This window comes from Nycticebus coucang, chromosome 5 (assembly GCF_027406575.1).
Source record: "Nycticebus coucang isolate mNycCou1 chromosome 5, mNycCou1.pri, whole genome shotgun sequence".
Taxonomy (NCBI): domain Eukaryota; kingdom Metazoa; phylum Chordata; class Mammalia; order Primates; family Lorisidae; genus Nycticebus; species Nycticebus coucang.
Window position 1 is genome coordinate 85,329,636 of NC_069784.1, and position 26,860 is coordinate 85,356,495.

The window sequence follows — 26,860 nt, forward strand, 5'->3', positions numbered from 1 at the left end:
ACCCAGTCCCTCTAGGACCTGGAAACCACTTTTTCTGCTTTCTGTTTCTGTGATTTTTAACGACTCCAAGTACCTCATATATGTGGAATCATACAGTATTTATCCTATTCTGACTGGCTTATTTCACCCACCATAATTAATAAGCTCAGTGTTCATTCCTGTTTTAGTGTATGTCAGAATTTTCTTTTTTCTTTTATTGTTGGGGATTCATTGAGGGTACAATAAGCCAGTTACACTGATTGCAATTGTTAGGTAAAGTCCTTCTTGCATTCATGTCTTGCCCCCATAAAGTGTGACACACACTAAGGCCCCACCCTCCTCCCTCCATCCCTCTTTCTGCTTCCCCCCACCCCATAACCTTAATTGTCATTAATTGTCCTCATATCAAGATTGAGTACATAGGATTCATGCTTCTCCATTCTTGTGATGCTTTACTAAGAATAATGTCTTCCACTTCCATCCAGGTTAATACGAAGGATGTAAAGTCTCCATTTTTTTTAATGGCTGAATAGTATTCCATGGTATACATATACCACAGCTTGTTAATCCATTCCTGGGTTGGTGGGCATTTAGGCTGTTTCCACATTTTGGCAATGGTAAATTGAGCTGCAATAAACAGTCTAGTGCAAGTGTCCTTATGATAAAAGGATTTTTTTCCTTCTGGGTAGATGCCCAGTAATGGGATTGCAGGATCGAATGGGAGGTCTAGGTTGAGTGCTTTGAGGTTTCTCCATACTTCCTTCCAGAAAGGTTGTACTAGTTTGCAGTCCCACCAGCAGTGTAAAAGTGTTCCCTTCTCTCCACATCCACGCCAGCGTCCAGCCTTATAGACTTTTACATTAAGTTTTCTCTTACTTTTTGTGGATAATATGTATAATATCCCTCTTAGTCCGGTCTACAGCACAGTTAGGAACACTCTGTATATGAGAATATTTAAATTAATTGCATGATAGAGATTTATAATTTGTTCTTAATTTGCAGCTTTTTTCAAGGAGCAAACCTCCAAGGGGCCTGTATGTTTATGGAGATGTTGGTAAGTGTGTTAAAATAAACTTTGATTGGGCCAAACAGAAAGTTTCCCAGCTTTCACTGAGTGATAAGTTCCGTTTCCATCCTTCAGTCCACTGCCAGCAAAAGAACAGTATGAGACAGGATAAAGTAGGAGAGAGGAATGGGGGACAAAGGGCAGTTATCTCGGCTTTCCTTTTTACTTCTTGTAGGTGCGGCTGTAGTTTAAGGCAGAATCAGTTACTATGTTAGGGTGCAAACCACCTAACAAAAGTGAGTTGATCTCAGGGAAGGAAATCATCTATGGAAAGGTTATTAGATAAATCAGAATCTCATCACTTAGCACTATTTGACTCAGCATAATACTTAAAAAAAACAAGCTCTTCTCTTTAATTTTTAATTTCCACTAATGTTTCTAAACTCATACTCTAGCCATTAAATTAATAACTCACTTATTATTGTCCTTAATCTACTTGATAGTAGATATTTCTTTTTTATTTACTTATTTTATTTGAGACAGAGTATCAACTATGTTGCCCTCAGTAGAGTACCGTAATGTCACAGCTCACAGCAACCTCAAACTCTTGGGCTCAAGCAATTCTCTTGCCTCAGCCTCCAGAGTAGCTGGGACTACAGGCGCTCACCACAACTCCCAGCTATTTTTTGTTGCAGTTGTCATCACTGTTTAGCAGGCCGGGGGCTGGGCTCGAACCTTCCAGCCTGGGTGTAGGTGGCCGGTGCCCTAGCCGCTGAGCTATGGTTGCTGAGCTGATAATTCGATATTATTTTCATTTTTGCAGTTTTTGGCTGGGCCGGGCTCCAACCTGCCACCCCCGGTATATGGGGCCAGCATCCCACTCCTTGAGCCACAGGCACCACCCATTTATTTATTTATTTTTTTGAGACAGAGTCTTTTTGTTTGTTTGTTTTTTTGTTTCTTTGGAGACAGGGCCTCAAGCTGTCACCCTGGGTAGAGTGCCATGATGGCATCACAGCTCACAGCAACCTCCAACTCTTGGGCTCAAGCTATTCTCCTGCCTCTGCCTCCCAAGTAACTGGGACTACAGGTGCTCACTACAGCGCCTGGCTATTTTGATATTCTTTTTTTTTTTTTGTAGAGACAGAGTCTCACTTTACTGCCCTTGGTAGAGTGCAGTGGCGTCACACAGCTCACTGCAACCTCCAGCTCCTGGGCTTACGTGATTCTCCCGCCTCAGCCTCCCGAGCAGCTGGGACTACAGGCGCCCGCCACAACGCCCGGCTATTTTTAGGTTGCAGTTTGGCCGGGGCTGGGTTTGAACCCGCCACCCTCGGTATATGGGGCCGGTGCCCTACTCACTGAGCCACAGGTGCTGCCCCTATTTTGATATTCTTTTTTTTTTTTTTTTGTAGAGACAGAGTCTCACTTTATGGCCCCCAGTAGAGTGCCATGGCATCACACAGCTCACAGCAACCTCCAACTCCTGGGCTTAAGTGATTCTCTTGCCTCAGCCTCCCGAGTAGCTGGGATTACAGGCGCCCGCCACAACGCCCGGCTATTTTTTGGTTGCAGTTCAGCCGGGGCTGGGTTTGAACCCGCCACCCTCGCTATATGGGGCCGGCGCCTTACCAACTGAGCCACAGGCGCCGCCCTACTTTGATATTCTTAATGCATGGTAGCATTTCCTTGGTCTCCCAGTTCTGTACATAGGACGCAACTCACATTTCGTTGGAAACCTTCTGAGCGGTCACTTTCTAGATTTTCCGAATCAATTAATGTCTTGCTCATTAAGTCTTCTCTGACCTCATTCTTACTGAAATTGTCTGTTTTCTGGTTTATATTTCCTTCAAACAAATCTTTTTCTCCTAGTCGTAAAACTCTCCCTGGTTATGCATCTCCTCTAATGTCTGGAAGGTGGCTCCCACTTCACTTGGCCTCATCGCCTTCTTTCCTGTAAATTACTTATTTTATTGGCACACTCACCTCACATTTGCATTTAACGAGATCCGTTTTGGACCTAGGTTAATATATGCACTCTGGGATCCCCTCCAGCCATAACACATTTTCCTTAGGAGAGAGTGGTAGTAGGAGATATTTTCTTAGTAAAATTTTTAGAACAAGAGGGAAAAAAGGAATAGAATAAATAGTTTTAGTAGTTTAAAGGCAAAACTGTTTTTTTCTCCTCCTTTTTTTTCTGATTTTATTTACTAATGCATTTAAATACCTGTTTTACATTTATAGGTTTAAATAATCTAATAAAAAGGGAATAGAGATTGCCCCTTAAAATTCTTCATGTTCTTGAAAATTACACATTTAAAAACTGTTGAAGGGGCAGCGCCTGTGGCTCAGTGAGTAGGGCGCTGGCCCCATATGCCGAGGGTGGTGGGTTCAAACCCAGCCCTGGCCAAACCGCAACAACAACAACAAAAGAATAGCCGGGCGTTGTGGCGGACGCCTGTAGTCCCAGCTGCTCGGGAGGCTGAGGCAAGAGAATCGTGTAAGCCCAGGAGTTGGAGGTTGCTGTGAGCCGTGTGATGTCATGGCACTCTACCTGAGGGCCGTACAGTGAGACTCTGTCTCTACAAAAAAAAAAAAAAAAAACTGTTGAAGAAGCTCAGACTATTATTTTTCTTTTTTTATTTTTATTTTTATTTTTTTAGTTTGTTATTATTATTATTTTATTTGCAGTTTTTGGCCAGGGCTGGGTTTGAAACCGCCACCTCCAGCATATGGGGCCTGGGCCCTACTCCTTTGAGCCACAGGTGCCACCCTATTATTTTTCTTGTTTGTTGACTAACTGGTATTTTTCAGACCAATGTATATTTACTTCTTATTTAGAAAAGAGTTTATGGCCCAGAGCAGCGTCTCATGTCTGTAATCCTAGCACTTTGGGAGACAGAGACGGTGGATTGCTTAAGCTCAGGAGTTCAAGACCAGCCTGAGCAAGAGTGAGACCCCCCACTTACTAAAAATATAAAAAAACTAGCCAGGCATTGTGGTGGGCACTGTAGTGCCAGCTACTGAGGGCTGAGGCAGGGGGATCGCTTGGGCCCAGGAGTTTGAGGAAGTTGTGAGCTGTGATTAATGATGCCAATGGCACTCTACACAGGGCAACAGAGTGAAACTCCATGTCAAAAAAAAACAAAAAAATAACAGTAAGAGAGAAAAAAAAATAAAGCAATTTATACTAGATGTTTTGTCAATTGATTATGCCTGCACCTTTGGCCACCAGGACACCACTAGTGGGTCTCATGCTGTGAGCTCTTATTCTGTGTATCCTGAGAACGTTTACTTCCAGCCTCTTCACTTTTGGGCTCAGTCATTGCTAAAATCAACATCTTTGTTCCTCCTGTTACCTTAACCACTTAACCATAAATGGAGATGGTTAATAAAGCACACTGCTTCTACTTCTGCTAAAGGACTTAAAAAAAAAATCTATGAAAGTTGTTGGATTTTAGTTTCAAAAATACAGCTCTATTTTAACTAATTAAAGGGAGGTAAAATACAAGTTAGTCATCTGAATGCTGGAAAGAATTAGAAGATGTGATAACATGGAATGTTCAGATAGGCTGTGTGTGTGATAACCTTTGGTTGGAAATATCTTGTAATATAGAGACGGGAAGAAACAGGAATTCTGAAATAGGAAGTGAGATGAACGTTTTGGTGGCTGTAATCCATTTAGTTTAGAATTCTTACAAAATAGGTAATGAAAGTAGATCAAGTTCTCATTTTGGACTGTAGGTGCCCACCGCCACACCCAACTAATTTTTTCTATCTTTTTAGTAAAGATCGGGTGTTACTTTTGCTCAGGCTGGTCTTGAACTCTAGACTTCAAGTAATCCTACAGTCTCAGCCTCCCAGAGTGCGACAATTACATGCATGAGCCACCATGACCCACCCCACCCCCTTTTTGTTTTTGGCAACAGAGTCTCACTTTGTTGCCCAGGCTAGAGTTCTGTGGTCTCACCCCAGCTAACTGCAAACTCAAACTCCTGGGCTCAAGTAATTCTCCTGCTGGGACGATAGGTATGTCTCTAGGTGGGGCTAATTGTTTATATTTTTGGTCGTGTTCTTGCTCAGGCGGGTCAGAGATACTATGTCTGACCTGAATATATAATTTCTCTTATATCTGGATTTTGCTAATGGATCTTTGTGATATGGTGTGAGTCCTCTATCTTTGTGTTTTGCAGGATTGTTTTGGGCTGGGTGTGGTAGCTCTGTCTATAATCCTAGCCCTCTGAGAAGTGGAGATAAAGAGCATAGCTCCAGCCCAGGAATTTGAGACTAGCCTGGGCAGCAGAGCAAGACCTTATCTCTAAAAAGAGAGAGAGAGAGATTGTTGTGGTTATTCAATGGCCTTTACATTTTCATATACATTTTAGAATTATATTATCAAGTTCTAAAAAAAAAATTCATCTGCAATTTTGATTGGGATTGTGTTGGATCTATAAGTCAACTTGGAGGGAATTGATAACTTAAAATGTTATTTTCTGGTTCTTGGGCATGATATATTTCTACATTTATTTCGCTTTTCTTTTTTTTTGAAACAGAGTCTCACTTATTAGCCCTCGGTAGAGTGCCATGGCGTCACAGCTCACAGCTCACAGCAACCTCCAACTCTTGTACTTAAGTGATTCTCTTGCCTCAGCCTCCCAAGAAGCAGGGACTATAGTTGCCCGCCAAAATGCCTGGCTATTTTTTGTTGCAGTTGTTTAGCTGGCCCGGGCCGGGTTCAAACCTGCCACCCTTGGTGTATGTAGCTGGCGCCGTAACCACTGTGCTATGGACACAGAGCCTATTTGGCTCTTCTTTAATTTCTTCAGTGGTATTTTGTAGTTTGTGCAGAGGTCTGCCATTTTAAAAATTGATACATAATATTTGTACATATTTATGGGATATATGTGACATTTTATTACATGCATAAAATATGTAATGATCAAGTCAGGGTATTTGGGGGTGTCCATCACCCTGAGTGCTTATCATTTCTAAGGGCTAGGAACATTTCAAGTACTCTCTTCTGGCTATTTTGACATCTAAAATACATTGCTGTTAGCTACAGTCATCTTATTGAACATTGCTACTTGTTCCTTCTCTCTAACTTTTTATCTAACTGTGTGTGTGTGTGTATTTTTTTTTTTTTTTAGACAGAGTCTCACCATGGTGTCACAGCTCACAGTAACCTCAAACTCTTGGGCTTAAGCGATTCTCTTGCCTCAGCCTCCCAAGTAACTGGGACTACAGGTGCCCGCCACAACGCCCAGCTATTATTTTATTTTTTTTTTTTTGAGACAGAGCCTCATGCTGTCGCCCTGGGTAGAGTGCCGTGGTATCACATCTCACAGCAACCTCCAACTCCGGGGCTCAAGTGATTCTCCTGCCTCCGCCTCCCAAGTAGCTGGGACTACAGGCGCCTGCCACAACGCCCAGCTATTTTTTTGGTTGCAGCCGTCATTGTTGTTTGGCGGGCCCGGGTTGGATTCCAACCTGCCAGCTCAGGTGTATGTGGCTGGCACCTTAGCCGCTTGGCTGAGCTGCTATTTTTTTTTAAGAGACAGAGTCTCATTCTATTGCCGTCGGTAGGGTGCTGTGACATCACAGCTCACAGCAACCTCCAACTCCTGGGCTTAGACGATTCTCTTGTCTCAGTCTCCCGATTAGCTGGGATTACAGGTGCCCGCCACAATGCTGGCTATTTTTTTGTTGCAGTTTTGGCCGGGGCCCAGTTTGAACCCGCCATCCTCGGTGTATGGGGCCAGCCCCCTACCCACTGATCCACAGGCGCTGCCCGTGCCCAGCTATTTTTTAATTGTAGTTGTCATGGTTGTTCTGCAGGCCCGGGTTAGATTCGAACCCACCAGCTCCAGTGTATGTGGCTGGCGCCCTAGCCACTGAGCTACAGATGCCAAGCCTGTGCATGTACTTATTAACCAATCTCTCTTTGTACCTTCCTTCTTGGCCTCTGGTATCTATCACTCTGTCAATCTGGTATCTTTACCTTCATGAGATCAACTTTTTTTTAGCTCCCACATATGAGTGAAAACATGTGATATTTGTCTGTCGTGCCTGGCTTATTTCACTTAGCATAATGTGTTCCAGATTCATCCATATTGCTACCAATGACAGGATTTCATTTTTTATAGCTGAAGAGTATTCCACAGTGCAGATATACCCCCCCAATTTTTTTTGAGGCATAGTCTCTGTTGCCCTGGGTAGAGTGCCCTGGCATCATAGCTAACAGCTACCGCAAACTCCTGCACGCAAGTGATCCTCTTGCCTCAGCTTCCTGAGTAGCTGGGACTACAGGTGCCACAACGCCCTGATAGGTTTTTCTATTTTTTTGTAGAGACAGGGTCTCACTCTTGCTCAGGCTGGTCTCAAACTCCTAAGCTCAACCAATCCACCCACCTTTCATAAAGTAAATAAATAATCCCATTAAACACTTGCAGAGTATTAGGATTATAGGTGTGAGATACCTGCCCAGCCCTAAATTTTTTGCTGATGGACAACTTAGGTTGATTCCATATCTTTACTATTGTGAATAGCGCTGCAATAAACATGGGGGTGCAAGTGTCTCTATGACATACTGATTTCCTAGTAGATACCCAGAAGTGGGAATGCAGGATCATATGGTAGGTCTATTTTTAGTTTTTTGAGAAAATGCCATACTGTTTTTCATAGTGGCTGTACTAATTTATATTCTCACTGATAATGTATTAAGAGTTTCCACCAGCATCTGTTATTTTATGCTTTTTTTGTAATAATCATTCTAACTGGAGTGAGGATATCTCACGGTGTTTTTTTTTTTTTTTATTAAATCATAGCTTGTACAATAATGCAATCATGAGGTACAATGTGCTGATTCTATATACAGCTGAAATATTTTCACCAAACTGGTTAACCTTCATGGCATTTTCTGAATTATTGTATCCAAACCCTTATACTCTACACTTAGTAAACTTCACCTGATTTACATTTCCCTGATGATTAGTAATGCTGGGCATTTTTTCATGTACCTGTTGGCTGTTTGTATGTGTTCTTTCATGAAATGTTCGTTTCTAGAAATAAATATATCAAAGAGGCATCTGCACTGCCATGTTTATTGCAGCACTATTCACAATAGCCAAGATACTGAATCCACCTAAGTGTCCGTCGAAAGAGAATGTGGTATATGTACATAATGGGATATTATTTGGCCATAGAAAAGAATGAAATCCCATCATTTGCAGCAATATGGGTGTAACTGAGGCCATTATGTTAGGTAAAACAAGTCAAGCACAGAAGGATATCTCATGTTCTCATTCTTATGTGAGAGTTTAAAAAGTGGATCTCATAGAGATAGTTAGCAGGTGGGTGGATGCCAGAGGCTGGAAATTGGAAGGGGGACAGAATATATATATACATATAAATATATATGTAAATAAATATATGTATACATACACACAAACATATATGTATATATGTATATATGTTTATATGTTCATATATGTATATATGTATATATGTATATATGTTTGTGTGTATGTATACATATATTTATTTACATATATATTTATAAATATATATGTTTATAAATATATACATTTAAAATATATATATGTTTGTGTGTGTGTATAAATGTATTTATTAACACTGAACTCTACACTTAAAAAATGGTACAGATGACAAATTATATTTTATTTCAATAAAATATAAGTTAAAAATAAAGAAAATGTCTATTATGTCCTTTCCCTGCTTTATAATGGGATTATTTATTTTCTCATTGTATGTATTTCTTTATATTAAAAAGATTTTTATTTTTAATTATTATGGGTACATAATAGTATTTATGGGGTACATGTGACATTTTGATACAGGCATACAATGTATATAAATCAAATCAGAGAAACTGGAGTATCCATTGCTTTGCGTATTTTAGTTGTCATTTCTTTGTTTTAGGAACATTCCAAATCCACTCTTTCAGTTATTTTACAGTATACCATAACTTATAGTTGTTAATCAGAGTCACTTTGTTGTATTTATTGAGTGCTTTTATTTATTTTCTTTATTTTTTTCTGAGACAGAGTCTCACTTTGTCATCCTTGGTAGAGTGCTGTGGTATAGCTCACAGCAACCTCAAACTCTGGGGCTCAAGCCATCCTCTTGCTTCTGCCTCCTGAGTAACTGGGACCACAAGTGTCTGTCACAACACCTAGATATTTTTAGAGACAGGGTCTCGCTCTTGCTTAGGCTGGTCTGGAACTCCTGAGCTCAGGCGATCCAGTTGCCTTGGCCTCCCAGAGTGCTAGGATTACAGCCATGAGCCACCGTGCTTGCCTTACTCTTTTTGTTTTTTGAGTTGTTTGAGTTCCTGGTATATTCTGGATGTTAGTCCCCTTGGATAATGAATTAATCCTCTTATTAATATGAAATATATTTCTTTACCTTTCATGATATTTCTTGTCCTAAAGTTTAATTTGTCTCATTAATATAATCACCCCAGCTTTCTAATGATTAGCTTAGATCATTTAATATTGGGATTGTGGTTGACCATGAACCTTGGATAACTGAAACCTTGGCTACGGGGAACTACTGTACTAATGCAATGGTAGTGATTAAGTTTCAGTGTGTTGAAAATTATATAATTTAATTATAAGGATTAAACATGAGAATTTCATTAAGTTGGCCTCCTTTTTAAAGACCTACATTGTCAGCTTTTTAAAAAAAATAGAAATGCTAAAGTTGGCAATTCTCCAGCTTTAATCTACACATACAGTTCATCTTCAGTATTTATGTTACATGCTAATCTTTATTTTTCACTGTTCTTCTCTTAATTTTCTTATTTATTATTTTTGAGTTTTCCCATAGTGCCTGAGACAGTTTCTCATGCATAGTAATGACCCTGTACATATTTATTTAATTAAGTTATTTTATTTATGCTAGAGTATCTTTTGAAAGAGAAGACTGGAGAATAAATAATGTTGTAAATCTTGTCAGTGTGCGAGCACAGTTCTCTGCGGGTAACTAGACCCTGTAATGTTAACTAAATGTTGTATTTTTCTAAAAACAAGATTTTAACAGAAAAGAATACTATCAACATTTTATTTTTAGTTAGTTTAACATATAAATACCCTCTTCTAAAAAAGTAACATGGCTTTCCAGTGAAAGAGTATGGTTTCATTATCTCAAAGCTAATGAACAATCATTACAGCAATCAGTGCATACTATTTAATAGTATTTTTATTTTTATTTTTAAGGTACAGGGAAAACAATGGTGATGGACATGTTTTATGCTTATGTGGAAGTGAAGAGGAAAAAACGGGTTCATTTTCATGGTTTCATGCTAGATGTGCACAAAAGTAAGTGAATGATTTGAAAGAAGTGATTTTTCAGTGGACAAGTGGTATAAAATGGTTTCTTCATTAACATACAATCTTTTAAAAAATTAGAGTTTTGCTTGAAGTAAAATTTTCTTTGGTGTCATTTGTTTTGTGCTATAGTGAGACAGTTAATGATGTGTCCAGAGTTGGTTCTTAACACCAATTCAGTACTTGCAAATCTGAGAACAGAGGTTACTGTATGAAGGTCCGATATTTCCCATTTCTACTAAGGGTCAGTAGAAAATGTTAAAAATGTTCCTGTTTCAAACCGTTATCTTGATTAGGTCCTTTCCTCTGTGTTATCTTAGCACATGGGCTTTTATTTTGTATTTTGTATTCATGTTGTACGTGAGCTCGATTGCTTTGCTAGATTCTTATGTTATTTCACTTTTGCATGGTTTGTCTGCCAGCTGTACTAAAACCTCCCCAGAGAGGGACTTTGTGGTTTTCCGCTAATACTTTCAGCATTTAGTACACACATAATGAATGAAGTGGGCGGACTTGGTGTCTTAGGCTAGAGACAAAGGTACATTCTGACTAGACAGTCTCTCCCACTACTTGGGCAGGATCACAGCTAGTCACCTGTCCATCACCTTGTCATCTCTGAAGTGATTGAAGAGTAGAGATGGAATGACTTGGAAGTTTCCTTACAACTATAAGAACATAATAATATTTGAACAACTTATTTCGAGGTAGGAAAAAAACACAACCAATTTCAATAGTCACGGTGGCACCTATGGCTCAAAGGAGTAGGGCACTGGCCCCATATACAGCAGATGGTGGGTTCGAACCTGGCACCCACCAAAAACTGAAAAAAAAAAATTTTTTTTTCAATAATCAAATTGATTGTACATGGAATTTAAGCTTATTTTTTATAGCCACACTAAAGTTTTATTTAGACTTATAAAAAATGTGTTTTACTTGTCTAAAATGTTCTTATGTCATATTTGGTCTGTGTTCAATTTCATCCATTTAAGGAATACATCGCCTTAAACAGAGTTTGCCAAAAAGGAAACCGGGATTAATGGCTAAATCATATGACCCAATAGCTCCCATCGCTGAAGAAATCAGTGAAGAAGCGTGTCTCTTGTGTTTTGACGAATTTCAGGTAAAGTGGAGAATTTTCATAGATGTAGAATGGTGTTTTGAATGAAATGTGAAGATTTACGTTTTGCTGATGGTTTTATCATGTTTTGTGAATTCACTTGCTGGCACTGACACTTTATCTGGTTCACAAGTTGGTAAACCATGACCTGCACAAGGCGAAGCTGACCTGTCTGCTTTTGTATGGTTAATAAGAAAAGAAGATGCTTATATATATTTCTTCTTTTTTCCTTTTTTGAGACAGAGCCTCAAGCTGTTACCCTGGGTAGAGCGCTGTGGCATCATCGCTCACAACAACCTCCAACTCCTGGGCTCAAACATTTCTCTTGCCTCTGCCTCCCAAAAGCTGGGACTATAGGCACCTGCTGCAACACCCAGCTATTTTTTGGTTGCAACCATCATTGTTGTTTGGCGGGCCGGGGCTGGATTTGAACCCACCAGCTCAGGTGTATGTGGCTGGCACCTTAGCCACTTGAGCCACAGGTGCTGAGACACCTTTTATTTTTAAAGGTAGTTGAAAGGAGAAGAAAAAGAAAGCACGCACACACACACACACACAAAGAAGAAAATAAAAGAAAAAGAAAGTACAACAGAGACCCAGTGTGGCTTACAAAGTCTAAAATATTTACTATTCAGTCAGTTGCAAGGAAAGCTTGCTTACTTCTAAATTCTGGTTGATGACTCCACAGTTCCCCTATGCCACAGAGATAATATAATGATTATAAAATAATGTCTGTACAGTTGTTTGAGTACTTTTAAAAGTGTTATATAAAGAGCAAGTGGGTCATACATGTCATTTAAACCTCACCTTATACATAAGTGTGATCATGGGAGGCAATTGCCTTAGTTGAACTTTAAAAGTTTCTTCTAGTTTTAGAATTCTCTGAAATTATTTTCTTCCTTTTCTTTTCTTCTCTCTCAGAATCTCATTCTGTCAGCCTAGATTATAGCAACCTCAAACTCCTGAGTTTGAGCAGTCCTGCTGCCTCAGCCTCCCCAGTAGCTGGGACTACAGGTGCCTGCTACAATGCCCAGATAATTTTTTCTAGTGTTAGTAGAGTTGGGATCTCACTCTTGAACTCCTGAGCTCAAAGGATCCTCCCTCCTTGGCCTCCCAGGGTGCTAGGATTACAGGTGTGAGCCACTGTGCCCAACCTGAACTTGTGATTTAAATAGGTAGTGAGTTATGTCCTATACTTTGTGTTTTAAAAGTTGGATTAGTAGCAAGATGATGTGGTCAGGATGCTTTTATCCTAAAACACGCACGATGAGTCTCCTTTAGCAACTGGTATATAGAGCTAACAATGGGCTCAATTTATGATGAGGGGAAAGAAGAATTTTCACCAGGAATGCTATTAAACCATTTGGAGAGGAGGGATCTTTGCTTCTTTTCTCCCTTCAGTCATACAAGGCAGCCTGACGTTTGCCCTTTGTGTTACAGAGCCACAAGGGTTATGGAAAGAGCAAATGCTGTCCTGACACTCTGTAGAGGCGCACTAAGTGCTCCAACATATTGCAAAACAAGAAATGTCTCATTTAATTCTTCTGAAAATAGCACGAAGTTTACAGTTACACTGATGTCAAGAACAAAAGTCAGCAATGAATGAATAATGGCCATTTCTCTTGACTTTTCATTATTAGCCTTTTAATCAAAATATCTCTAAATAAAATAGAATTGGCATACTTAAGTTTTTTATTAGGGCATTAAAATTACGTTTTAAAAAAGGTATATTAGTACCCAGGCTTTGTAAAATGACTTATGCTTTACAACATCTTTTTTTTTGAGACAGAGTTTCAGTATGTCCCCCTCGGTAGAGTGCTGTGGCGTCACAGCCCACGGCAACCTCAAACTCTTGGGCTTAAGTGATTCTCTTGCCTCAGCCTCCCAAGTAGCTGGGACTACAGGCACCCGCCACAACACCTGGCTATTTTTTTTTTTTTGAGACAGAGTCTCACTATATTGCCCTTGGTAGAGTGCTGGGTCGTCACAGCTCACAGCAACCTCAAACTCTTGGGCTCAAGAGATTCTCTCGCCTCAGCTTCCCAAGTAGCTGGGACAACAGGTACTTGCCACAACACCTGGCTATTTTTTGTTGCAGTTGTCATTGTTGTTTAGCTGGCCCAGCCCAGCTTCGAACCTGCCAGCCTCGGTGCATGTGGCTGGTACTGTAACCACTGTGCTTCGGGCATTGAGCCTTTACAACATGTTTTTACATTATTACTTCATTTCATTATGTAAAACAGTTGTTATTATGCCACACAGAGATGAGAAATCTGAATGCATCGGAATTTCCTAGGTATCATATAAAAATAATTATCCTTAACTTTAAACATGTAAATTTCAAAATAGAGAAATGATTGATCTGCTTTTATGGAAAGAAGGCAAGACTAAAATTAGGAAGCTCTGCAGTCTGGCTGTGCAAAGCACATGGTCCTAAAAAAGACCCAGAGCAAATAGGGGGCCACTTACCAATTAGGAACAGTAGGCACAGTGCCTAGAGCTTGTGACAGTTTTAGGGGCTCACAAAAATATTTAAGATTAAATGAATATATCAATAATGAACCCAGCTTATGAACCTGTCCTGCATTATACTTGTCTTTATACTAATGTAGTAATATTTTTTGTTTTAATTTAGGAAGAGGTTCATTAAAATAAAAATGCCTAGGGCTCACAAAAGTCATAATGCCACCTTGTTTATGAAGTCCTAACGGAAACCTGTCTGGTTGTACTGGGCACACTCCATTGGCTTTAGACCTCAAAAGGAAACAAAAACTACTATCAGGATACTGATGTTTCAAATGGGCCATGTCTTGCAAAAGAAATGAAGGCAACAAAAAGGATTTTTTCAAATTACATACTGAGGCCTGGCATAGTGGCTCATATCTGTAATCTTAGCACTTTGGGAAGCTGAAGTGAGGGGAATGCTTCAGGCCTGGAGTTTAAGACCAGTTTGTGCAACATAGTGAGATGGTCTCTCTAAAAAGTTGAAAAAAAAATTACATTGAATATAAGAGAGATCAAGTGTTATAGCTTGTAACTATAAGGAAAAAGAAAAAAAGGAAGAGAGATCAAAGTAAGAGAGACCCTTATAAAGTGTCTCTTGCTAACAGAGAGAAAGCAGATGTGATGAAGCTCTCTGTCATCACCTGCCCTTTTTGGACTTGGTTTGATATTTATTCATATATTTTCTCATTCATCCTATTTATTTATTTATTTATAGACAGAGTCTCAAGCTGTCACCCTCAGTAGAGTGCCATGGTGTCCCAGCTCACAGCAACCTCTTGGGCTTAAGTGATTCTCTTGCCTCAGCCTCCCAAGTAGCTGGGACTACAGGTGCCCACCACAACACCTGGCTATTTTTTGGTTGTAGTTGTCAATTGTTGTTTGGCAGGCCTGGGCTGGATTTGAACCCGCCAGCTCCAGTGTATGTGGCTGGCGCCTTAGCTGCTTGAGCTACAGGCACCAAGCCATCCCACTTATTTTTAACATCTTTTCTCTATATCATAAGACCCCATCCGTCTCACAACTAAGTAGACCATGCCGGGACATCTGATCTCTGAGTAACCAGTCCCTAGGCTTGTCAGTAACCCTGGATTTGTGTGGTGTGTCCTGGTGAGTGGACCAATCATATCCTTTCTCTCATGAATTTGAACTAAATAGCATAGAGGGAAATTTCTACTTTGTAATGAGGCAGGAATGGATAGGTATAGAAAGTAACTGAATCACTTTAAGGGGAGGAGTACCAGGGTACTTCCTAGACAGCTGCTGAGCTCTCCCAAGCTACTGCCAATCCCAAGTCAATCCCTAGCTCCAGCCCCATGAGGTGCCATCAGGGCCAACCCCATGCTGGGATCTCAAATATTTTCTTTAGCTAGATCTCCTGTGTTTATTTTTTATGAACAGTCTTAATGAGATTGGAAATGTTCAATTCATGTTTTGCTCCTGTCTTCATCAAGAGAGATTTCCCTATGATCCATAAAAGATGCCTAAACACTGGGAAGCAGTATGGTGAGGAAATGACACCTTTTTTAGTATAAAATCTGTTACCTCTAATGGAAGAAGAATTGATGAACTTAAGCCCAAGAAGAGCACGGATTTGGTATCTATGAGGAATGCTTTTGGCTGCAGGTAACAGGAAACCCATCTTAAAAGGGCTCGTGTTCTAAGGGGAAAATATAAAGATACATAAAATAATATAATTTTCCTTGCTAAAACCCTTCTGCTTCCTCTCTGACCTTACCTTCTACGCATTTACCCTTGCTCATTGCTCCCTATTGTTCCTAGGCCCATTTCTTCCCATAGGTTAGGGAACCACAGTTAATAGTTGGATGTTGTACCAAATACTTCTTTCCTAGCAGGGTTCTGGAAAAAATATGTGCAGAGATGACAAAGCAAGACTAAACACCAAATTTTGTTTGATCCCAAATTTTAGGGTAACATTGTGGTATGTCAAAATTGACAGTAATCCCAGCACTTTGGGAGGTTGAGGTGGGAGGATCACCTGAGGCCAGGAGTTCAAGAGCAGTCTGGGCCACATGGTGAAATCCCATCTCTACAAAAAACAAAAACAAAAAATTAGGCAGGTATGGTGGTGTATGCCTGTAGTCCCAGAAATTTGGTAGGCTAATGTGGGAGGATTGCTTGAGTTCAGGAATTCAAGGTTATAGTGAGCTGTGATCATACCACTATACTCCAGCATCTTAAAAAAAAAATAAAAAGAGAGAGAGAGAATTGTCCTGGGCGCAATTATCACCTATACACTTCACTCCTAGCACTATAAGAGGCAGAGATGGGTGGAAAGCTTGAGCTCAGGAGTTCCATACCAAGCTGAGCAAGAGTGAGACCCCATCTCTACTAAAAATAGAAAAACTAGCCAGACATGGTGGTGAATGCCTATAGTCTCAGCTACTCAGGAGGCTAAGGCATGAGGATTGCTTAAGCCTAAGAGTTTGAGGTTGCTGTGAGCTATGATGACACCACTGCACTCTACCCAGGGTGACAGAGTAAGACTCTGTCTCAAAAACAAACAAACAAACAAAACATGTTTCCTAAGGGAAGAGGAGATTGTCTGCTACTGGTCTTAGAGAAGCTAAGACCTAATTGTCTTAGCTTACTTCCAATTGTCTTCTACTGGTCTTAGAGAAGCACCTCCAGTGCACCAAAACCGTATCAGCATAAGTCCAAGTCTCTATTTAACTCCCTTCTCTAAAATTCATCTGTGTAAAAGGATACCCTAAAATGTTACTGTACCAGCATTCTAATCCCTAATAGCCACAGAATTTGGAACAAACAGGCAGAACCTTTGTACTGGGCCTTCCTTCCGAACAGATCAGCCTCCTCTCCTTGTTCTGAGAGCCCCCAGCTAAATTAGAGTTTCAGCTACCACTCTGCCCTAGCAGGAAGTGCTAGGGAGCTGGGCATGGGTGTTTACAGCTTTTTGTGGGATGCTTCTTTTACCTAGCAGGTTGCCTAGTGCCAAGTTGTCTGACCCATGTCCAGTTTATGCCTGTCTGACCATTGCTCCTTAGCTTCCCAGGGAAAACCCAGCCTAAGGTAGCCCCTTCAGATAGAAGGTGCAAATACACTACCACAATAGAAAATAAGTTCAAAGGTTTATTATTTACAGATCCTGGGCAAAGAGGGAGCAATGAATCAGGAGAACAGTCTTCCATCTCTGGGTCATGCACGGCAGGAATGAAGTGTCAGAGAGATAGCCTGGTGACTAGCCACGTATATATAAATATATAGAGAGGAGTAGGGTGTGGGTTACTTTAACGTAGGCAAATGCTTGAATGGTCTCTTTAGGTGTTGTAGGTGGGAGAGTGGCCTCTAAGTTGGCCACAGGCTTGAGCCATGTGGATGTGGTATTCTACTTCTAATGTGTAGGCAGCAACCTTTGCTGTGTCCTTCCCACCGCACCCCCACATATCCGTAAGAGTGACTCCCTTGTGTCTTCAGAATTTTGCTCCATTATCTCTTTCTTAACAAGGCCTATCCTAACACCCTATTTAAAATTGTAATTTGCCATGGACCCACCCACTCTCTTTTCTTCCATAATGTATATATCACCTTCTAACACATATAATTTACCTATTAATTATGCTTATTGTTTATTTATGTTCCTCCATAGAATGTAGACTCGAGGAATGAATTTTTGTTAATTGATGTATCTCAAGTCCCCTAAACAGTGCCTGAGAATAAATGAGTGAATGAAAGCATGAATCCAAATAATAATTACTGAAGCAATTTTTCTTTAAGTCCCATTCCTTTTATGTTTAAAATAGCTTTTCTCAAGCAAAAATCAATACTTATCAATTTTTTTCCTATCAATTATCTGAATTGTTTGGTCTAATTTAATAGATGAAAAATGACATTTTGTTTTAATTTGTACTCCTTTAGTAAATAATGTAGTTGATTTTTTTCCCTATGTTTGTTTACTTACTAGTTAAAACCATCTTTTATGAACTATTTGAGGTGCCCATTTATTGAGAGGCTTACAGTCCATCTATTATATCTGTATTCTGTAATATTAGCTACTATTTATTGAGTACTCTTCTATGTGCCTATGTTCTTAATTACTTAATGCTATATATCATTCCAGCTACAGCTTAAATTCCAAACATTAATAATATGGAATTATACTAGCATGCATACCACATATAGGTAATAGTCATAGTTAACATTTTTTCTTGAGAGTTTACTATGTGCCTCATAACCATTTTGCAAGGTAGATATTATTTACGATACAGATGAAGAAATTGAGGGTCAGCGAGTTAACTCGACCAAGGTCGCACATCTGGTAACTAACTTAACAGTTAAAATCCAGCATTGATGCTCTTCTTTACCAGTAACACCTACGCTATGCTCTTTCCTCGGCATACAAAGTCTTGTACTGTGTGTTTAATTTTACAGCTGTAGGGCTGGATGGGGTTTTGGTAGATGTTTTAATGATAGAACCTAAAAATTGTCCTTAGCCTATTAAAGCCTGGTACAATACTTGCTGATTTATTCGAAAAGAATTTTTTAGGCACTTTGTTCTTAACAACAGTAGGTCTACAATCATCACTTTACTTTTTTAAAATTGAATCAGATTAGTAGCCTTGATTTTTAGCTGGTTATCATTGGCCTTTAGGTGGTGTTAATTAATATAATATTTATTTTACTAGGGAGATGAATGGGAATTATTGCTACTTAAAAAAAGGGTGTACTCTTTTTTGTGTGTGCTCTTGAACTTAAGGGATTTTTAAGATTCTGTTTTGGTAGCATTCACATTACACGTGTAGAATGTATTCTGTCCTAGCTTGGCCATCTTTAGTCAGTGTAGCATTTCAGTTTTAGCTGCGGTATTAGATACATCATTCTTATTTTGGTTGAGAAATGTGTGTAGATAGGTTGCTTTTTATGTGTTATATTGAAATAAGAGAATAGCTTATCTTCAGAGTTTTCTTAGGGTCTTCATTATGTCCCCTGAATATTTATGCTACTTGTTAAATTGTTTATGATTCTGAAGACATCACGATACTAAGGAAAATGGATTTTAAAAAAATAGCACTTCCTCATGTCTCTTTTTAAGGACACTGAATAGATGTTTTACTAATACGGTTCAAAAAAGAATCCTGATGAGCAGAATATTGTGCAAAATTCTCTCCCATAAGCTATCGATATCATTAAAAAAATAGTTTTAACCATTTTTATAAAGCAAGAAGGCTATTAAAAACTGCTAATAAAAAATAGATGCTTATTTTTGTGCTAATACTAATTACTGATAATGCATGCTTATGTTTGTCACTCATTATATGGCACTGTACCAATCAGTGGATGACTGAGACTCAAGCACTTACACATGTAAATTAACCATTAGATTTTTTCTTTTTTTCTTTTTTACTTAAATGAGTCATAATGGAAAGCAACTCTAGGTCATAAAAAAATCTTTTCTCTTTAATGCTAATGAAATGTCTCCACTCTCTGTATTAGCAGACTACCCTTATTGGTAATCTGTAGCCTTCTCTTTTGTTCTTGGTGGTAATGAAATGCTGGGTGCTGAAAACGCCGGCTCTCCAAGAATGTGTGGCCAATTGTCTTCTGTTCACTTACACTGTAAAATTACTGTCCCCCGGCAAAGCCAGACAAGTACGGGGACAAGATCAAAAGGGTATACATTGGCACCCGGCTACACTGAGTGACTCCTGCCTTATTAATTAGTCACAGATTCTCCAAGTTAATTTACTCTGGTGGGGCAAAAACATCCCACAATACAAAAACAACAAATTATAACTTGACCACAAGCCTTTACTGTATGCTTTCTTCGACTTTCAGATTAAACCTTTGCACTATGTTGTAAACTCAATGTCCCTTCATTTTTTCTGATCGTTAGGGCACAAAAGCTATTTTAAATTTTTTCAAAAAACATTACTGATACCGTCACATGGCCATTTTTATTCTCTAAAATTGGGCAACCATTAATTGATGTCATTCTTTTAAAAAGTCAGTGTATTGGGAATCCAATGTAAAAGTGCAGTTGCTATTAAAATTTGCAAGCTTGTTCTGTCCTCTCATCAGAAATGCCACTGGTGTTTAAGCATTTGAAAAGGACCTTCTCTGTGAGCGGATTTTTTGTGGAAGCAAAATTTGACAGTGATCCTAAGCTCCAAATTAAATAATATCAGCATGACTTTCTTTTTCATTTTAATCCCCATTTTTGAATTTCCTGAGTCTTTTTCATTTTAGAGGTCTTTAGTTGTTTTTTAGATAATATTTTTAAGTTACAGCCTGAGACAGAAACAGCAAAAATCTGTGCATTGGCATTTCATGGCTGTGTTTTGTTTTGTTCAGGTGGGAAAGAAAGAATTAAACTTTTGAGTGAGACATCAGCTGTAAAGAGGAAAGTAAGACCCGAACCATCCAGGTGATGGTGGTGTTACAACCATTCAGTTGGTAACTTTTAGCATTTTGATTTAATTGAAAGAATTCGACTCGTTTCTGTGTCCTGTCATATGGTTTAAAAATAACAACGTGATGTATTTTGTGAATATATATTTTATCTTCAGATTATAATTTTATACTCAGAATATAATTTTATTCAGATTATTTGAAATGTGCGGTGAAAGAACGATCAAAACATTTCTACCCTGGGAATATCTGAAAGCCTGTTATTACATACTTAGGGGAAGTTGCAATGATTAATATCAGTCTTCACTATACATTTGTTTTTGAAGTCAGACTCCTTCCCTCCTTAATTGCTGTATTTCTTTGTGAATTGTGAAAGCTTTTTTTAAAAAAGTTATCATTAAGCTTATTTTTAAATGGTGAATTTAAAAAGTAATTTTAGAAAAGATCATTAGATGTATTTCCCTCACAGTACTAGATGGAATAGTTTTATCTGCATTATGCATTTCTGGGATTGTCGGAAGTTATTTTTTAAAGTGCTGTATTAACTGTTCTTGCAAGGCTTTTTTTGTGTGCGTGTGGAAGGAATATTTGTGTTTGCGAAGGTTAGCAGAGGCTGGCTGTGCTGGAAGTGACTGCAGTGCCTTTTGATTATTCATGGACAGTAATAGAAGGCACTTAAAAAGAACAATGAAATTGCTTATTTTTGTGATGGGCCATCTGTTGAATTGTTTTGTGCAACAATTGCACAATAGTATCTATGTCATATCGTTCTATTTTCAACAGCAGCTGATTATGTCTCACTGGCTACTTGTCCTTATTTCTAAAGGCCCATGACCATTTAAAGTCACCTTTCCAGAAACCTTTGCCAGAAAGGTATTAGACATCTCAACCAGCTTGTGTATTTTATTATTATTATTTCTCTTTTTTTCCTTTTATTTGGTGGGGTGAGTAGGGGAGTGGGTGGGAATAGGAGGAGAGAGTTGGTCATGTTAGTTCTAATTAATTAGACTTCCTAAATGTTTGGGACAATTATCTATGCTTTCCACCTGTAGTTCTATAAAAGAAGTTAACATAGAATCATTTGATAATTTGTGTAGAAATGATAGGCATGAGGGAAAAAAAAGAGTCAAGTTTAAAAGACTGCTATCCAGTGTTTCATGCTTTTAATTATCTACTCTTTTCTTCATGACGATAATTAGAATTTTTCTCTTGGAAATTACTTCCATCTTTAAAAAAAAGATGATTCATTAGCAAATTTGTTAGAGCAGAAGTGAAATTAAAATAAAACAAATGTGTTGTTGTCAATAGGTCACTGACATTGCTGATGCCATGATTCTGAAACAGCTTTTTGAAAATCTGTTCAAAAACGGGGTCGTCGTTGTGGCAACATCCAACAGGCCACCAGAAGGTAAAAACAAACATTGTGCTAGTCTCACCCAAGTAGGTGGAAACTGACAGACTTTTAAAAATCCATCATTTTGTACTAATTTTATTGTGTTAATAAATCTGATGCCTTTGCTTATCATTAGTTTTATAGCTGGCTTTGGTCTGAAAAATCAGTTGATATTTCTATTTGAAAAGTGTTTATATCTTTAGCACGCTAAATCCAGTTGATTCTCATGTTTGGTTCACTTGCTGTTTTGTTTTTGTTTTTGTTTTTGTTTCCTGAATATTAATGTCGTAGGTGCATATAAAAAAATGTAGGCCTTCCTAACTGCTTTTTTATAGGGTATAGGCCATAAAAGAAATTCAGGCTAGGCACAGTGGCTCATGCCTGTGATCTTAGCACTCTGGGAGGCCCAGGCAGGAGGATCACTTGACCACAGGAGTTCCAGATCAGCCTGAGCAAGAGGGAGACACCATCTCTACAAAAAAACAACAACAAAAATTTAGGCAGGCACTGTGGTGCATGCCTGGAATCCCAGCTACTTGGGAGGCTGAGACCCAGAGTTTGAAGTTTCAGTGAGCTGTGATGATGCCACTGCATTCTAGCATGGGCAACAGAGCAAGGCTCTGTCTCAAAAAAATAGAAAGAAAGAAAAACAATTTCAATGAAATGAAAGATGAAGCTCCTAATTAAATAATAAAAAAAAAAGACTTAAAGCTCACTTGAATGAGTAGTTTCAAATACTTCACTTAAATTATCATTTCTTGTGGTTTTTTTTTTTTTTTTGGTTTGTTTTTTTTTGTGCCAGGGCTGGGTTTGAACCCGCCACCTCCGGCATATGGGACCGGTGCCCTACCCGCTGAGCCACAGGCACTGCCCCTTAAATTATCATTTCTAAAAAAAGCACTTGTGGTTTATTAGGAAGGTATTAAAAAATTAAAATACAAGTAATATTTAGATAAAGGTAGGTAGGTAATAAATTATAGGTGTATCTTTCAGCCTGTCATGTGGTTAATTAAAAGTTTAAGGCACCAAAAATAATATATATATATTTTTTGTTTCTTATAATATTTATTATTATTATTTTTATTGTTAAATCATAGCTGTGTACATTAGTGCAATCAAGGGGTACAATGTGCTGGTTTCATATACAATCTGAAATGTTCTCATCAAACCAAAAATAATATTTTATGAGAGATTTGATGTTAACATTTTTCTGCTTGGAATATTATTTGCCTCTATATGGCTAAGTCCTTACCTTCTTTAAGTCTTTGCTCAAGAGCAATTTTGCCGGTGAAGTCTAGATTGTCTCCTTGTTTCAGTCTTTAACACATTGCTTTTTGCGTGGGACTGCTTTTGACCCTGCTGTCTATTTTTCCCATAGCACATATGGACCCACTTTGTCATTTACTTATTTATTGTATTTATGGTTTGTTGTCTGTCCCCTTTGAGGACTCATAAGGCTCATGAAGGCAATAATTTTTATCTCTTCTGATCTCATATATATCCCAAGCACCTCTAATAGTGCTCTGTACATAGATGGATCTCAGTAAATAGTCTTAGAACGAATGTTGAGTGAATACATGTTTTAAAAGATCTCTCTGGCTACAGTGTTGAGAATAGACTGTGGGGCGAGGTTTCAGGGTTGGAAGTAAGGAGACCATATAGGAGACTATTGCCACAATCCTGAGAGGAGGTGATAGAGCTGATTCGGAGAAGTGGGCTGATTCTGGATATATTTTGTACTCAGAGGTAGGTAGGTGGAAGTAGGGGTTGCTGTTAGGACAAGGCATGTGAGTTTGGACTTCATTGGAAATACACATTTGGGAGTTGCCAGTCTTAAGCAAGGCTGGAAAGAGCAGTCAGTGAGGTAGGAGGAGAACCAAGAGATTGTCAAATGAGGAAAAGAAAATGGTATGAAAAGATGTTAAATGCTGTTACAAGGTGAAAATGAGACTAAGAATTGATCATTGGAATTGGTATGAACTTTCTTAGTGAACCTGAAAAGACAATGTAATAGTGTGTATTTTAAAAAAAATAAGCTATACCATATTGATGGCTTATGTTGAATTGTAATTACTAACACACTCAGATCTTACTATGCAGGCTACTGTCAGCGTGGGCCTCATTTAATGTTTGCATAGTTGATTTTTCTTCCTATTATATTTTAGCTTATTTGTTTGTCTGCATTGTTCCACTTTATTGATTTTTATTGAAATCTTTTCTAAGTATGATTCTAACAAATTTTTTTTTGGCTATCCCTACTAACCATGACATTTATAATTTTGGTAATCGTGCCTCTGTATTTTCAGCTATTCATTAATTAAAATGTGTAAATAGGGTGGGACTAAGTCTAGTCACCTCTAGCGTATCACTAGAGGCCCTATTAATTAATCAAGGCTTTTTGGATCCAGTTATTTAAACTAGAATAGTTATACCTCATCTGTTACACTACAAGAGAATTATGAGTGATTTTTGTCAGATGAGCTTATTATAATCTATGTAATGATAGACGCAGCATTCTTATGATTTACTAGTGTGAGCAACCCTATGGACCAAGGCAGTGAGCTCATAAATACTAGGTTATCCATCTAGGTGGAAGTAGGTTTGCCTTTATTCTATCTGACATGCTGATTTAACAGAGGCATCATTATTACCTTTAGACATTCAGTGGCAAACTATGTTTGTAAATAACAAAGTGCAAGAACCATTTCAGCAGGCTGCTGAAAGGAAAATTGCAGTTGGCTGCTCAGTGTACTGTGGTGTGGTGAACTGAGGAAGGACTACTGGGAGGAGAGGTTAAGGAAGAATTTGCAGCTTTGTAGCAGTGAACCAAGTTGCTGGTCCATCAAGGTAGCAAGCAGAAAATGAACCTTCAGGGAAAGACTTAGAGTTCGAGATGTAGAATTGCAAAAACTAGACAAACTTAAGAGAAAGCCTTTTCTAAATATGACGTGTAGAAGGACCGCTTGTCATGCACTGGGTTTCTTAGCCACAGCAGACATTCATTGTTAAGTAGCTTAATGTTTTAATGTAAAGATAATGGCATATATATAATATATATGTGTGTGCACATGTGTGTGTATGTATAAATAGATATAAGATTTCAAGAATGAAGAAAAAGACTCAGAGAAATTAATGATGAATATCAGGAAAAGGCAAAACCGTAGGACAAAGAATGGACCAGTGGTTGCCAGAAGCTGGGCTGGGGAGGTGTTTGGCTACAGCGGCAGCATGAGAGAGCTTCTCGGGGCGATGGAACTGTTCTGCATCCTGACCAGAATGCAGTGGTTACACGCGTTAAAACTCACTGAAGCATACCCCCCCAAGTTAATTTTAGTACATATAGATTAAAAACAGAACACCTAGATCCCGAGTGGTAGAATAGGGACCGGAACCGATTTTGTGACTCTTTTAACACGTTGCCCTCTCTCTTTTCTCTTTGTTAGTCATTACTGATCTTTGTTCATTCTGTCCCCAGTAAAGAGTGTCCTCTTTTCCAGGCATCAAAATACTTTCCACTTTTCTTTAAGTCACAACTTTTGATCCAGGTCCCAGATAGGTTTTTTTTTTTTGCTTTATTTTGTTTTCTATTTAGCACATACTTCTCAGATTGTTCGAAGAGCCAAGGGAGAGAACCTTCTCAGCACAGGGTTGAGGTAAAGCTGAGCAGCTGGAGACAGAAAGGCTCATTTAAGGAACTGAAAAGGTAGCCAGTGTGGTTATCACAGACGGTGAGGGAAGGAAGGACGCAGAGAGGATAAGATGAGTCTGGAGTAGGAAGAGCTGGACTTTATAGCATTAACAAGGATTTGGGGGCTGATTCTAAGAGAAATGGTAAACCATGAAGCTTACCTTTTTTTTTTATTTTCTAATGTCTATTGGAACATAGTTTTTTAGAACATCTCAAAGGCATCTTAGATGCTGGTCTGGGGCCTGGAATGCAAACAAGAACAAATCAGAAGCAGGTAGGTGGGCAAGAAGGGGGAGAGGGTGATATCTTCATGGTCCCTTAGAGCAACACATGCAGGGAATCAGCTATATATAGTGTGGAGAATGTGTTGCTAGATGGCTTGTAGTAATATGGTAGATGCGGGGAGACATTTTGGGAAGCTATTGTTGCACACTGGACAAGAAGCAATGATACCTTGGTAGAAGGCAGCGATTCTCAGCTGGGGGGCTATTTTGCTTACCAAGGGATATTTGGCATCATCTGAGACATTTTTGGTTGTCTCCCCTAGCCAAGGAGGGCTGCTACTGGCATCAAGTAGATAGAGGCCAGTAATGTTGTCAAAGATCCTATGATGTATCTTCTACCATAAGGAATTGTGTGGCCAAAAATACTAATAGTACCTAGTTAAGAAACCCTGGTATGATGCTATAATAGTGGATATGAAGAGAAGGATAGATTTTAGAGATAGAGGGGGTAAGATGGACAGCACCTGGGTGTAGATCGGATATTGAAGAAAAGAGAAAGGATAGTTTCTAAATTTTGGGGTTGTATAACTGTGAATGAATGTGCCTGCCATTCAATAAAGACAGAAAACTCTAGAGACAAGAAGATTACACTTGGTGGAGAAGCACACTTATGTTTTCCCCCCTCCTTTCATCCTTTAGCTTCTCTGTTTAATTTCTTCTGCTTTATTCATCTCCTTCTCTCCCTTTCTAGCTATAATACATAACATTTCCTGGTCAAGCATGGGGGTTGCTGGTGATGGTGGGGTTATGATCATATCCTAATTCTAATTCTTTATCAGCTAATAACTTGTATATTTATAGACAGATGATTATTTTTAACAAAATGATAAGGAACATTCAGTCAATAATTATTAATTTTAATAGAAAATAATTAGTAGTCAAGTAAAGTAAGTTCTTTTCTCTCACTGAAGACCGAAGTCAAGTGTTTAAGTCCATTGACTTCCATTATATAAAGAATTTCTGATGTGAAAAACTACATCATCGGTGTCTGACCTTACTGAAAATAAATATATAAGTATATACATGGTAGTATTTTTTCAACTAAATTTTATGTAGCATTATTTAATAAGGAGAAAAATCAACATTTTCCTGGTTCTTAAAAAAAATTCATAATTTCTTTGGATTTCCATAACCACTGTCATAGGGCATCGTACAAT

General features: G+C 38.7%; 1 protein-coding gene across 1 annotated transcript in view; it reads left to right on the forward strand.

Moving 5' to 3' along the window:
* AFG1L (AFG1 like ATPase) overlaps window positions 1–26,860 on the forward strand; it is a 216,958-nt gene that overhangs the window by 54,350 nt on the left and 135,748 nt on the right. The window contains exons 3-6 of the mRNA XM_053590851.1: window positions 982–1,033; window positions 10,222–10,323; window positions 11,322–11,452; window positions 21,647–21,746. Coding sequence (XP_053446826.1) covers window positions 982–1,033; window positions 10,222–10,323; window positions 11,322–11,452; window positions 21,647–21,746 — 385 coding nt within the window. The remainder of the gene's footprint in view (window positions 1–981; window positions 1,034–10,221; window positions 10,324–11,321; window positions 11,453–21,646; window positions 21,747–26,860) is intronic.